At 48.8% G+C, this 15099-nt stretch overlaps 1 protein-coding gene across 2 annotated transcripts in view; it reads left to right on the top strand.

Moving 5' to 3' along the window:
* NEK1 (NIMA related kinase 1) overlaps positions 1–15099 on the top strand; it is a 1277786-nt gene that overhangs the window by 1013205 nt on the left and 249482 nt on the right. For both annotated transcript variants that reach the window (XM_085641815.1, XM_085641814.1), the window contains one exon: positions 2577–2806. In XM_085641815.1, the coding sequence (XP_085497941.1) occupies positions 2577–2806 (230 nt within the window). The remainder of the gene's footprint in view (positions 1–2576; positions 2807–15099) is intronic.

The raw sequence follows: 15099 nt of genomic DNA, 5'->3' as shown, positions 1-15099 counted from the left end.
AACTGGGCCCTGCCTGAGAACTACCGTCTTATAACACTACAAGACACGGATGCTAAATTGTTTGCAGCCATATTGTTATCAAGCTTAACTGACTGGGTAAAGGACAAATGCATTCTCCCGCCAAACCAAACAGGTTTTATTAAAGGTTTAGGAACAGCCACTAATATTTTGGCCCTATCTGTATTAATGGACAAAGCAATCACAACTAAATAACCTTTGTACTTATGCTTTGTCGATTTCGAATCAGCTTTCGATTGCGTGGATAGATATCGATTGTGGGATAAGATACAAAAGCAAGGGATCCCTCCCCTACTACTTAAGCTGATTCGCCTTTTATATACTTCTACCTGGGTTAGAGTGCGGATGGGGGATGGCCGAACACTCACAAAAGAAATACCAACAACAGGAGGCCTAAAGCAAGGATGGGTACTGGCCCCAATACCTTTTAACTTATTCTTAGTAGACTTAATGGAAGCACTGGATGAAATAAACGCCCATGCACTTAAACTTGCTGATAAGCATATATCAAACTTACTATATGCGGACGATGTTGTACTTTTAAGTAATACAAAAGTGGGCCTACAACGTCTAATAACAACAACATTTGAGTATTCAAAAATAAACAGGATGGCAATAAATGAAACAAAAACCAAAGTTATGGTGATTACAAAAAATTCAAGATTAAAACACAAATCTAAATGGTTTCTGGGAAAGCTGCAATTAGAACAAGTAGAAACCTATAGATATTTGGGTCTTTTATTTAATGATAACGGAAATTTTCTTTCACACAAACTCGACATTTATTGGAAAGCAAATTCTTTGACAGCTGCATTTAGGACCATCCAAAAATCAATTGGCAACTTAACCTTTCGTCCATTCCTAAAGGTGATATCAGCTAAATTACTTCCTTCTCTAACATATGGTAGTGAGGCGTTAAATGGAAAAGATGCAGTTTTTATCAATAACGCCGTCTCAAAAACCCTTAAAACCCTCTTTCACCTCCCTAACAACGCATCACAAGCACAAGTTAGGCTGGAATTTGGATTAAATAACAATTGTACGAAAGAAAAGGACAAGCAATTAAAGTTTGGAGTAGAATAAAAAATGACCAAGACAACCTAATGTCCCAGTTACTATGGAAGGAAATTAAGGAAAATGGAAAATGATCGGCCTGGAAATATTTAGATACGGCACTGGATGAATTTGAGGTTAGGCCGATTTGGGATTCTAACATAACGTAGGAATCTTTAAAAAACTATTAATAAAATAACAGATCATCTATCATTGGTAAGAGACAAAGACATACTTGTAAAAAGAAAACATGGTTGGCCCATTATAAATGGTTACTCAAAAAAGAAGGCACAGCAATATTTGGTTACGCCATGGTCGTTGAAAAACAAACACATTTTTATTAAAGCACAATTTGGTTTATTACCGGGATTATGCCATTTACCGCCGTGGAAAAAACTAGAAAAAGGACACCCTGTGTAGATTGTGCAATACTGGCGAGGAAAATATTATTCATTTATTGTGCCTCTGCCCTGAATTGAAAAATGAAAGAGTGACTATATTAAAGAGACTATTTAATGAACAAGGAGTAAGAACGTGTAGACAGGCCTTGATACTATACTCATGAATTCTGCCTTAGTAAAATTTTTAATGAAAGTGTGGAAAAAACTAGATGAGCGTAAAACAGGAGATTAATAACCACTATATTTTGTAAATTTTAAATTGCAAGAAATTTTATCATGTATGTTTTATATGAAGAGTTGTACAACATTTTTAAGATTGGCTCTCTTATAACTGTATATAATGATTTACTATATGAACTTGTATTATTGTAAGATTTTAAATAATCAAACAATATAGGATACTAGCTTACTTAAAAAATGCTTCTATCTCTGCACTGCTGCTTTTTTTAGAACACATTCTTACCGGTTATGTCACCCTTTATCTTGTTGCAATAACATTATTTTTATAAAGAATGTCAATGATTTAGTCTTGGGGATTTTTACTATATTCCAGAGGCCAGGTTTTTAAAAACGAATTCCTGCTTTACAGCCCGAATATGAAATTAGACCTACCGGGTGAATTTAGCAAATAGCACTTTGAATTTCTTCACCGACATGTACAGCAATGGCCGTCCAGCTGATATCCTGGGTGTGACATTTGTAAATTAGTTCAGTATAGTATGTATCAGACTTCAGGAACAGTAACAGTGTGATAATAAGGGCAAAAGAGCAGAATCATGCTCGTTTGCCCTTTTTATTACACTATTAGTTATGGTGTTCCAGCATTCAGGCTAGATGAGCCTAGCTTTGTTCATTGCTGAGAGCAGGTCTTTAGGCAAAAGTGTTTTTTAGCTGTCACATCAAACTGTAAGTTCATTTGTGTTCTAAATTAAGCTAAAATGACTAGACAAGCACCTGGTAAAGTGTCAAAATCTTTTGTGACTTAATTGGTCAATTAAGCCTCTATGAAATCCTACCTCATGTCTTACATTGGCTCAATAACGACTAGTGTAGAATATACTATTTGTCCCTCTTTAGTAATGCGAGTTTTTTTTTTTTTTACAGCTCCTACAGAACATCACTGTTGTGAGCTGTCTCCACAGGAGCAGCCCCTGTTCCAGAAGTTGGACCTACCACAGGCTGTACAAGGAGGAGCACCTAATCTGTCCCCTAACTCGTGGCTGGATGATGGTTTACCATCTCGCTCATTATCCGAACCTCGAGTGAAAAAAAAGAACAATTGTTCACTGCTGATTGGTCTGTCTACTGGGCTATTTGATGCTAACAATCCCAAGGCAAGTAAACATTACTTTATTGTTTTCCAGTTATCATTTATTAAAGAGGAATAGGTACATTTGACAGTAGTTTGTCCTGAGAATTGTGCTATGACTATGTATGTAAGCACAGACAGATGATACCAGCCACAGACTGTCCCTAGTATGGTGCTAAAATGACCAGTCCTTTGGGTTTAACACCAGTTCTTTTTCTTGTCACATTTCCCCAATAACTCACACTGTTCTCTGGATATCTCTCGCCAGAGTTCTATCCCATCTTAGTATGCATGTCCCCTCCTATTGGTCTTGGAAATTTACCAGTTTGAAGAGCTCTGAAATTAGTCCTTTTGTCTTTTGTCCCCTTAAAGATCATAATGGTCTTCTCCAAGTGCATCAGCTGCAGAACCTCTACTTCTGATAGAGACTTCTAACCGCAGATTCCTCCTCTTGTAGATTTTGCCAGGCGCCGTACAGAATTCAGAGAATTTTGATAGCAATTCCCTCACATGTTGGCAGGTGACGTTGTGAGGCTTTGCGTCAGGTCCATCCCACTCTGGAAGTGACACCAGGTCGCTTTATCTGCGTAATTTCCACGCCCTGACATCAGTTCATTTCTTTCTGCAAGTTGAGAGGCTGATCTGAAGCACCATTGAATCGTATCAACCTGACTGAATTTCTATTCCCCTCTGAAAACCACAGGCTTAAAAAAAATGCAGGGTCTGTAAAAACCAAACGTCAGGAATCCCTCCACCAAAACAGAATATGCCTGCCATTGGAAAACATTTGTTGCCTGGTGCGCCTTGCTCTCTGTGAATCCCCTTTATGTGTCGCTGTCAGATATGCTATTGTTAAGTTCTTTCATTAACCTAGCAAGGCCTTGCCCTGGGCACTGTTAAAGGTTACATTTTGGCTGTACCAGTTTTCCTGCGGCTGCTGGACTAACACTTTTTGTTCAAGCTACCGGTTGAGACAAGGTTTCTGATCTGATTTCAGGATCTGTTCCCTCATACTCCCTTTGTTAAGCCACAATGGGACCTCAGTCTAGTCCTGACATTCTTAAGCTCCTCTTTGCGGCTGTTGACTGTCAAAATGTTTTTTTCCATGGTCAATCCATTGGCCAGGGGGGTCAACGAGCTTCAAGCTCTGTCCCTTCATCGTCCATAAACCAACTTTTACCCAGACAAACTGGTCCTTTGAATACGTGTCGCTTTTCTACTAAATGCGTTATTCCTTTTCATATCGGCCAGAACATCACACTTCCTACATTTTTCGCTCTGCCTCATCCTTCTAAAGAGGCGGAAAGAATCGCTCGCTTCATCCCAAAAAGAGCCCTCTCTTTACATCAGTTGCATTAAAGATGGACGGGTGGACAATAAACTCTTTATTGTGTTCGCCAGGGCGAAGAGTGACATGGCGGTTCAGAAACTGATCATCAATGAATTATGCTAGTATTAAAATCTGCTATACACTAGCTAAAAAGCAGCTTCCTGTGGGCTTGAGTCAATTCCACCAGAGGCAAGGCTGCTTCTACTGAGTTGACATGCGGGGTACCGTCCTGGACAACTTCCAGGCCGCTACGTGGGCTTCACTCTACATGTTCACAAAGAACTACTGCTTGGACAGTCAGGTCTGTTGAGACGGCCATTTCGCCCGTTCGTCCTCCAGGACATTTTGAATCTGAAAGAAACACGTTAGTGATAGACTCCTTACCTTAGAGTATCCCCTGGTGTCAGACTGGATCCGGAAAGTTTTTCGTCAGCAGTACCCCTGCGCGACGGCAGTTGGCGTCGTGTGGCTCCGCGTCCTTCGTTGGTGTCGCATGCACCGAGATGATGTCATGGAGACTACTTAGACGCCACCAAAGCGCGCTGACGTCAGTTCTTTCTTTTTCCGCGCCAGCAAGCGCAGATCCGGTTAGAGCACGTACCCTAGTCACTTTTTGAGTAACATTTTGAGGCTTTTGTCTCTACTTCTTTTGAGTCCTTGACTCCTGGTGCCACGTAGAGATGCCTGGGTTTAAGTCCTGCGGTGCCTGTCGCCATATGATGTCGGTGGCCGAACCCCATGGCGTCTGTCTCTACTGTCTGGAGCGCGACCATGACTCTCGGTCATGTTCCGATTGTCTGGCCATGGCTCCAAAGTTTTGCGGGAGCAGTCCCGAAATCTGCTGAAGACCAGACAGTCGTTCGAGGTCCAGGGGTCGCTCGAGGGACCGACCGCGGAGCCATCATCATCATCAAAGTCTTAACCCACTGAATCGGGTAAGAGACGTCACAAGAAAGTCGAAGAAGCATGTTCGCTCTCCGACGTCCCCCGTCGGTCTCTGGATGCGGACGAGGGGGCCAGGGGTCTTTCCCCTGTGGCTCTGTTGGAGCCTGGGAGTCTCACGGCCTACCCACCTTACCCGCGTCCGTCGGCGACTCCGGCCCAGGTGCAAAAGTTTCTTGCCGCCATGGACTGCCTTTTCAGGCCTAGTGCTCCCGCCAGTGCTCCTTCAGGCCCCGCGTTCCCTAATGATGGCCCTTGCTTGCCGCCGGCTACGGCGGCTCCGACCCCGGCGCCGCAAGTTCCTACGCCAGCGGCTACGGCGGCACAGGGTCCTCCGCTGGCGTCTCCGGCGCCCCCTGCGTCTCCGTTCCTGGCGCCGCCGTGAGTTCCGTTTGGCCCACCTTCGCCCTTGCCCGAATTTCCAGGCAATTTTGCCCCGGCTTGGGACCCTAATTGGGACTTTGAACCGACCGGCACCGTTCCCGGCGCCGTTGGAACCTTTGTTTTCCCATGTGCCTCCCCCGCCGCTGCTGCCTGTGCCACGGGCTGTGGAGGAGGGGGATGACTGGGAGGGGTCGGAGGACCCTCTTGCACGGCAGTGCAAGTCTGAACATGAGTGGGCGGAGGACTCGGAGGACGCCGGTGGCCTTAACCTCTCCGCCGACCCCGGTATCCTGTCTCCCCCCAGGGTCATGGAGGAAGGCCCCACGTATACTATGGTGCTCCGTAGAGCAGCTGAGACCCTTGACCTTAATCTGCCTACTGTCACTCACAAGACCAACCTCCTTACTGAGGTGCTTCAGCCGGCAGCAAGTTCTATGGAACCTCTGCTCCCATTTAATGAGGCCTTGGCGGATGTTTTGATGGGCACCTGGTCTAGGCCAGCCACAGGGGTTCCTGTGGATAAGAACGTGGCCAGGCGTCATCGCCTGGCACCCGGGGACCTGGCCTGTCTGACCAATCATCCAACTCCGGAGAGCATGGTCATTTAGGCCTCCACTTTCCAAAGTGCGTTCCCTACTGCCCCGCCGGATAAGGGAACGAAAAAGCTGGAGCAGTTTGGCAAGTGGTTATTTTACTCTGCCAGCTTGGGGCTGCGGTCAGTCAACACCGCATGCCTCTTAGGCCGCCACTCTCACGCCATGTGGGACACGGTGGCGCAGACACTGCCCCAGTGTCTGGAAGAGGTTCGGGCTGTACTTTCCCAAGCTGTGCGGAGGGTAAGGATGCAGCGAAGTTCACCATTCGGTGTGGGCTGGAAAGCGCGGACTGTTTAGGGAGAGCGATCTCCACAACCGGGGCCCTGCGTCGCCATGCCTGGCTGCGGTCCACTGGGTTTTCGTGAGATGTCCAGAGTTCCCTCATGGACATGCCTTTTGATGGTACTTGCCTGTTTGGCGATAAGGCAGACAGTGCGCTGGAGCATTTCAAGGACTCTTGGGCTACAGTCAAGTCCTTGGGTCTCTCCACCACACGCCTGGCCACGTCTACCTTTCGTGGCCACGTAAGGGGTGCCCCTGCAAATTCGTTCGGCCAGAAACCTGCACAGAACCAGACTCAGCGTGGCCGCGGGCATGGAGCCTTCTGTGGCAGCTCAGGGGGCCACCGGGCGGGTCAGTCTACCTCTGCTCCTGCAGCATCCGCCTCTAAACCTTCCTAGTCCGAGATTTGGGGTGCACCCCACGCCTGTGGGCGGCAGGATTCGGCATCACCTCACCCACTGGCGTTCTGTCACTTCGGTCAGGTGGGTGCTGCAAATCGTCTGAAGGGGTCACTCCCTCTCCTTCGAGTCTGCCCCCCCCAGCCATGCCACCTCAGTTCCACCGCATGTCGGGGGATCACTTTACGCTTCTCCAGCAGGAAGTCACGGCCCTCCTGGCCAAGGGGGCCATCGAGCGCGTTCCTGGGCTAGAAGTAGGACGTGGTTGTTATTCCCACTACTTTCTGGTCCTCAAGAAGGACAAAGGGGGTATGTGCCCCATCTTGGACCTCAGGAACGTCAATCACTTCCTCCGGAAGGAGAAGTTCAAGATGCTGACTTTAGCTCAGGTCTTGGCTGCCCTCGACCCTGGAGACTGGATGGTAGCATTGGACTTGCAGGACGCATATTTTCACATCCCCGTCCTGCCGGCCCACCGGCTTTACCTGCGGTTCACGGTAGGCCACGAGCATTTTCAATTTGCCGTGCTCCCCTTCGGCCTTACCAGCGCCCCTCGGGTGTTCACCAAAGTGATGGCGGTGGTCGCAGCTCACCTGCGTGGGTCAGGGGTGTCAGTCTTCCCCTACCTCGACGACTAGTTGTTGAAGGCGGGCTCGCCCCAGACAGTCGTCACCCACCTTCAGACTACTGCCGACCTCCTGCATTTGCTGGGGTTCTCCATCAACGTGCCGAAGTCGCACCTGAGTCCCTCTCAGAAGCTCCCTTTCATCAGAGTGGTTCTGGATTCGACGCAGTTTCGTGTTTATACTCCCGAGCAGCGAGTCCGGGATATTCAGGCTATGATTCCGATCTTTTAGCCTCTATCCCGGGTCTCAGTCAGGATGACCCTCTGGCTCCTGGGCCTGATGGCCTCCTGCATCCTACTGGTGCAACATGCCAGGTGACATATGCGGGTTCTGCAGTGGGACCTGAAGTTCCAGTGGGCACAGCATCAGGGCAACCTGTCCGATCATGTCCAGATCTCGTAGGGCACCACACGACAATTGCAGTGGTGGCTCACGAATCGCGATTGGGTCAATGGCACATCCCTCTCCCTTCCCCAACCAGAGCACACAGTGGTGACGGATGCGTCCCTCCTGGGCTGGGGAGGCCAATTGGGAGAGGCGGAGATCAGAGGCCTCTGGTCTCTGGCGGAGTCCCGGCTCCATATCAACCTTTTGGAGCTTCGGGCGATCCGTCTGGCACTGAAGGCATTACTTCCTTCTGTCTGCCATGTGGTTTTGCAACAAACAGGGCGGGGTGGGGTCGTGGACCCTATTACAGGACATGACTGGAACATCAAGGCATTACCTTGGTGGTTCAACACCTGGCAGGTTCTCTGAACGCCAGGGCGGACTAACTCAGCCACCGGTGCTTGATGGATCACGAATGGCGTCTGCACTCGGACGTGGCGCAAGGTCTCTTTTTGCAGTGGGGAGAGCCTTGGTTAGATCTATTCGCCAATGAAGAGAACGCGCTATGTCATCAGTTCTGCACGTTAGAATTTCCAAGGCGGCACTCCCTCAGCGACGCTTTTCATTGCGAGTGGAGTTGCGGTCTGTTGTGCACCTTTCCGCCTACACCACTTCTGCCCAGAGTGCTGAAGAAGATTCGGCGCGACCGGGCCCAAGTCATCCTTGTGGCTCCGGATTGGGCATGAAGATACTGGTATCCTGAGCTACTCAGCATGGCGATCAAGCCCCCGATCCGACTGCCTCTTCGGGAGGATCTTCTGTCGCAGCAGCAGGGGACGGTCCTCCACCCGAACCTGTCCAGCCTCCACCTCCATGCGTGGAGATTGAGCAGTGACAGTGACAGCTTTTGATCTTCCTCCCAAAGTCTGTGATGTCATTCTGGCAGGCAGTGTACGCCTGCTGTTGGAACAAGTTTGTGGCATTGTGCACAGCAAAGTCTGTGGATCCCCTTTCTGCCCCTCTTTCCGAGGTCTTTCTGCTCCTACTTTCCTTGGCCCAGCAGAGCTCTGCTCTGGGCACTATCAAAGGTTATCTTTCGGCCATCTCCGCCTTTCTGAGGCTTCCAGATCAGCCTTCTCTCTTTAAGTCCCCGGTTGTTAACCGTTTCCTGAAAGGTATTACACACACGTATCCTCCCGTGCCTTTCATAATGCCTCAATGGGACTTAAATCTTGTTTTGACCTATCTGATCTGCGCTCCTTTTGAGCCCCTTCATAACTGTCCTGTACGTCTTCTCACTCTAAAGACGGCTTTCTTGGTAGCTATCACCTCTGCCAGAAGAGTGAGCTCCAGGCTCTTTCTTCTAAACCTCCTTTCCTTTCTGTTCATCTGGACATGGTGGTTTTAAGGACCCGTCCTTCTTTATCGCCAAAGGTTGTCACGCCCTTCCACATCGGGCAGACCATCACTTTGCCCACCTTCTTTCTGCCTCCGCATCCTTCAAAAGAGTAAGAGAGGCTCCACCATCTGGACCCAAAACGTGCGCTCTCGTTCTATCTGAACACACAACAGTTCCGGGTGGATGACCAGCTCTTTGTTGGCTACGTGAGTGCCAAATAAGGTCGGGCCGTGCACAAACTAACCATCTCTCGGTGGGTCGTTCTCTGCATCAAAGCGTGTTACTCGCTGGCTAAGAAGGTGCCTCCTGTGGGGCTGCGTGCCCATTCTACCAGGGCGACGGCGGCCACTACTGCCTTGGGACGCGGCGTTCCCTTGCAGGATATTTGTCAGGCAGCTACGTGGGCTTCGCTGCACACGTTTACCAAGCACTACTGCCTTGACAGCCAAGTCCGGAGAGACGGCTTCTTTAGCCTTTCTGTTCTCCGTGACTTTCTGATGTAATCTTATTCGCAGACCCTCCACCGGTTTTGGTATTGCTGGGGTATCTATTCTAAGGTAAGGAATCTATCACTAACATGTCTCTTTCAGCTGCACAAGTTACTACTTGTGTAACAATATATCTGTAAGAGACATTAGTTAGTGATAGATTCCTTACCGCCCCACTCATCCTCCCCGTTCTACGAACTGATTTCTAGGATTACGGTCGTCCCTTTCAGGGCCCTAGTTTCATGGCACCAGTGGTCAGTTTCTTGCATGGCTCTGCGTTCCTGACGCGGAAAGTCGTGTACAGAACTGACGTCAGCGCGCATGGGTGGCGCCTAAGTAGTCTCCATGACGTCATCTCGGCGCATACGATGCCAGCGGCGGACGCGGAGCCGCACGACACCACCTGCCAACGCGCAGGGGTACTGCTGACGAAAAACTTTCCGGATCCAATCTGATGCCTGGGGATATTCTAAGGTAAGGAATATTTCTGATGGATACATCTGCCAGTGGATTCCTCACCTTGTGAATATCCCCTGCGCCAGCATTCCACGGAACTTTTCTTCCCCAGCACTCCCCGTCGACGTGGGCGACCTCATAATGCATCGGCTCCGCTCGCGACTCCGTTCGACGTCACCGGAACCATAAGAAGCCCACGTCGGCGTGATGACGTCAGTTCCCTTTTTTCCGCGCCTTTAACGCGCAACGGTTTTTTTCCAGTGCTCTTTAGCTACTTTGTAGTTTAGCCGTGTTACTCTGTTAATTCGAGTATGTCTTCGACTAGAAAGTCGGGCTTTAAGCCCTGTAGGGAATGTGGAGGTCTGATGTCGATGACGGATCCACACCAGAACTGTTTATGGTGCCTCTCTTCAGAACACGATATGGAGGAGTGCGGATGCTGTAGAAGCATGAACCCGAAAGCACTCAAGGAGAGGAAGACTAAGCTCTTCATGAAGAAGATCGGTGAGGAGAAGAGAGGGAGGAAAAAGGAGAAGTCGAAGAGGGGGTCATCGACTTCGAAGTCTTCGAGGTCGAAGAAGCACCACAAGAAGAGGAAACATTCTTCTCGACGTCGGTCCTCGAGGTCCAGGAAGTCGAGGTCGAGGTCGGCTTCGCCCCGTCGACGCCGGAGCAAAGGCTTGTCTCCTTCTCCTTCACCTTTGAAGTCACCGAGGTGTTCTCCTTCGAAGAAGCAGACTCCGACTCAGTCCCCGACGCGGTCATCGGATCCGTCTAAGGCATCGACTCCGGTTCGAGTGGAGTCGGATGCTTCCATGCATGAACAGGAGCAGGAAGAGTCTGTTCCGGTGCCTGAAGAGTCTGAGGCTCCGGTAGAAGATACTGCTGAGCCGACGCCGGAGACTCCACAAGGGGATACAGTGTCTGTTCCTTTTCCTCAGTTCCCGGCTCCAGGTACAGATTCTGCCAATTTCTTAAATGCTATGTATGGCATTTTTAATAGGGCGGCCTACCCATCCGGAGCACCAACTGGTCCCGTGGGTTCGATGGCTTTTACACTGGGGGTGCCGCAGCAGTATGCTCAGGCCCCCTTTATGCCCTTTATGCCGATGGCGCCTTCTTGGCAGTTTCCGGCGCCGTCTGGAGATCCGAATCGTCCTCGGAAGGACCAGCTAGTGGGTTGGATACAAACCCAGAGTGGGAGCATGCATCTGCCAGGTCTTCTCCACCTCAGGAATTGGCTCCCTATCATGTAGTGATCAAAAAGGCAGCAGAACTTTTGGATTTGCAGCTGCCTTCTGTGGAGTACAAATCCAACTTGCTTACAGAAGTGTTGCATTCTCCATCATCAACATCAGAGCCTTTGTTGCCTTTCAATGAGGCCATCTTGGAGCCGGTCTTGGAGGTGTGGAAGAAACCCCTTTCATCTCCGGCGGTGTGCAGACAGGTGGCAAGAAGGTACAAGGTTGCACCACGGGATCCTGACTTCTTGTCAACTCATCCATCTCCGGACAGCTTGGTTGTGCAGGCTTCATGTTCCAAGCATGCTTTGGGTGCCTTCCCTCAGTCTCCAGCTGACAGGGAATCTAAAAAGGTTGATCAGGCAGCCAAAAAGACCTTTTCCACAGGAAGTATGGCGTTAAAATCAACTAATGATACATGCCTGCTGGGGCGTTATGTACATGCACTAATGGACTCCATTAAGTCTTTGGCCCCTAAGTTGCCTGAGGGGGATAAGTCGTCCTTTTTGGAGGTTGTGGCGGACACTCAGGCGGCTGCCAAGCAAGTTATCCAGTCAGGGCTGGATACTGCGGACTCGGTGGCAAGGATCATGGGGTCGTCTGTTGCCGCAAGGAGGCAGGCTTGGCTCCGTACCTCTGGGTTCTCAGCTGATGTGCAAGCTACACTGGTTGATCTGCCATTCGACGGACAGAAGCTGTTTGGGGAGAAAGCAGACTCTGCCCTGCAGCGTTTTAAGGACAGCAGGTTGACTGAAAAATCCTTGGGACTGCAAGCTCCTGCTAGGGGTTCGTCTTTTCGAAAGTTTAGGGGTTTTGGAAGATCGTCTTTTCGCTCTTACCGGCAGCCCCAACAGCAGCAGCAGCAGCAACAGCAGAATCCCCTCTATAAATCCTATAGAGGGAGGAAAAGGGGTCGGAGAGGTTCTGGACGCAACCCCTCTTCTTCCTCCTCCTCCTCTGCTCCCAATGAGGCATCAGGGAAGCAGCCCTAGATCCCCCATCCCGGATCATGTAAGACCTGTGGGGGGTCGGGTGTCCTACTTTCTACGGGGTTGGAAATCTGTTACAACAGACATTTGGGTTTTGAACCTCGTAGAGACTGGGTACGCCCTTCCCTTTCGGGAGTTTCCTCCCCCTTACCCTCCTTGCCAAGGTTATTGCTCGGAAGACCATCTGCTTCTCCTGCAGAAAGAAGTTCTAGCCTTGCTTCAGAAGGGTGCAATAGAGGTGGTTCCGAGCAGGAAAGGGGTCAGGGATGCTACTACCGGTATTTCCTGATTCCCAAAAAGGACGGCAGATTGCGTCCAATCCTGGACCTCAGAATCTTGAACTTTTACCTGAAGCAGGAGAAATTTAAGATGCTGACCCTTGCGCAGGTTCTTCAAGCGTTGCAGCAAGGAGACTGGATGGTGTCGCTCGACTTGCAGGACGCGTACTTCCATGTCCCAATCCTGAAGTCGCACAGGAAGTATCTCCGTTTTACGGTTGGGTCGCAACACTACCAGTTTGTGGTCCTCCCTTTTGGTCTTACTACCGCACCTCGAGTCTTCACGAAGGTGATGGCAGTGGTGGCTGCTCATCTCAGGAGGTCGGGGATTCCGGTTTTCCCCTACCTGGACGACTGGCTTCTGAAGGCAGAGTCCCCAGAGATGGTGCAGCGTCATCAGCAGGTAACTTCTCAGCTGTTATTCGACTTGGGTTTTTCGATCAATGTGCCCAAATCTCACCTGGTGCCCTCTCAAGGCAACCTGTTCATAGGGGCGGTACTGGACACTACTGTGTGTCGAGCATTCCCTCCTCCTCAAAGGATTCTCGACATTCAGGAGATGGTCCCTTTATTCCACAATGGAGCGGTTGTTCCAGTTCTGAAGGTCCTTCGCCTGCTCGGTCTGTTCGCTTCCTGCATTCTGTTGGTCAACCATGCACGCTGGCACATGAGGGGGGATATGGAACTGAGGGGGGGATTCTATGAGGTTGTCAGAGGCCGGAATCAATTAATACTTTTTTGTAAAGCGAAAACCTCTGATACCATTGATCACACTTTTTACTTGTCTCAGCAAGCCTATTTATTGACTGCGAGTATTTATCTCTTTTGTACAAAACTTAAATTCTTTAAAGCAAAAATAACATTTCTTCACTGTGTCAAGTACATGTCCTTTACATAAAACATACACAAAACTTTATGCAAACATTGAGAGATTACTTTACATATGATACATTAACTAAATGTCGAATCTACAAATATAGACAAAACATGAGGAAATTATATCTCCACAGCACTCAGATATCCCTCTTTTTTGTCAAACGTGGGAACTCAAACTTGTTTTTGCCTCTACGTAAATTACTTTCTGGTCCTATGCAGGGTCAGAGAGCAGTATTCAAAGTCAGTTATGCAGGGCATTGACTAGATGTATTGCTTTTGTTCTCCTGGGGACGAAGGTGTCTGATTACTATCCCAAGTAAATCTAGTTGTCTGTTAGCCGACGCGTTTCGACCTGTGGTAAAAGTGGACCTGTGTTTTATTCAAGAGGTCTTCATCAGGGCTCTTATGTGGTTCCGAATGGACATCTGTCTCCTGTAGGGGTAACAATGTGCCTTATTGTAATGTGTGTTAAAATACTGTTTTTGCTTTTGCTAAAAACTTTAAATGGGGAAACTTACGTACTACCAGTTGTAGATTACTGGCGTCTTCTTTTGCCTGTAATACACAAATGGGAACATTCTGTAAGGTGTAGAGTTAACTAGTAAGCTATGCGTTTCAGAGCTGTATGAAGCTGAGCTTATATGCAAGTCCTTTTTACATACCTATTGGCTTAATTCGATGGGGAAGGGGAAACTGTAATCTGGTTCTGGTCCCTTCTTGTTTTGGGCTGTTGGAGTCCCTGTGGGTGCAATTGGGGTGCAACAATTTAATCAAATGGAAACGAATCGCTACTAATTGACACCCTTGTGGGTTTACTTGACTACGGGCCGGTTCTTGTCTCTTGTGAACCTTGTGTGAACCTTACAGGCAGTGATTGAATGGAATCGTGAGCGTTGTGCCTGAAGGTGCTCGTGGTTGTACCGAGCCCAAGAAACACCTCTGTGCCATGCAGTTAAGGTTGGAATCGGCTTTAGTCACCGTGTCTCGTGGGTTGACGTTCTTATTTACGTTGAAGGTGAACATAGGGCGGCGAGCGCGTCGGGTGCTTTTCATAACTGAATATCCTAGCGGTGATCGAGTGCTCGTTTGAAGAGGCGGCCGCTGTTAATTTAACATGCATGAACGTGCTGTCGAGTGTTCTCGCCTGTTAGACGGGCTGTATCTCCGCATTTTCCATACCTTATTAATTCATTCGCTCGTGAGAACCGACTTGTCTTTTATTCTGTTTTTCCTCGGCTGCTTCTCCCGCTTCCTGATCGGTCTTTCCCTTAGCTGTATCTTCTGCCACTGGAAATCTTTCCGTTTCCAAGAGGCGTGGTAATTGGTTCATTTCAGTTCCCGGCGTCGTTACGTCTAATGTACGTCACGTTGCGTTGCTGTGGCAACAATTGTTGTAGTTGTTCGTTTAGAGTTCTTCCGTGTTGTATCTTGCATAATGTATTCGTTTTTGGGTGAAGGTAATTGAATACTTTTGCTCTTTATTACCCTCGGAAGTGTTGTGGCATTATCTTATGTCATTTGGCTATATTCATGTTATGGTTTATTCGGCATACGTTTGCCACGATCAATAATGTTTTTCTTAAAAGAAGGAGAAGGGGGGTTATTTATGAGTTTGCATGGTTTTACCACTCACTCCTCGGTATCGGAATACTTTTTATTTTCCTGTTGCCCCTAATCTTTGTACCTCGAGGTGTAACATTGGTCTT

The sequence above is a fragment of the Triturus cristatus genome, chromosome 2_2, assembly GCF_964204655.1.
Source record: "Triturus cristatus chromosome 2_2, aTriCri1.1, whole genome shotgun sequence".
NCBI classification, from domain to species: Eukaryota; Metazoa; Chordata; class Amphibia; order Caudata; family Salamandridae; genus Triturus; species Triturus cristatus.
This window is presented reverse-complemented; position numbering and strand designations above follow the sequence as displayed.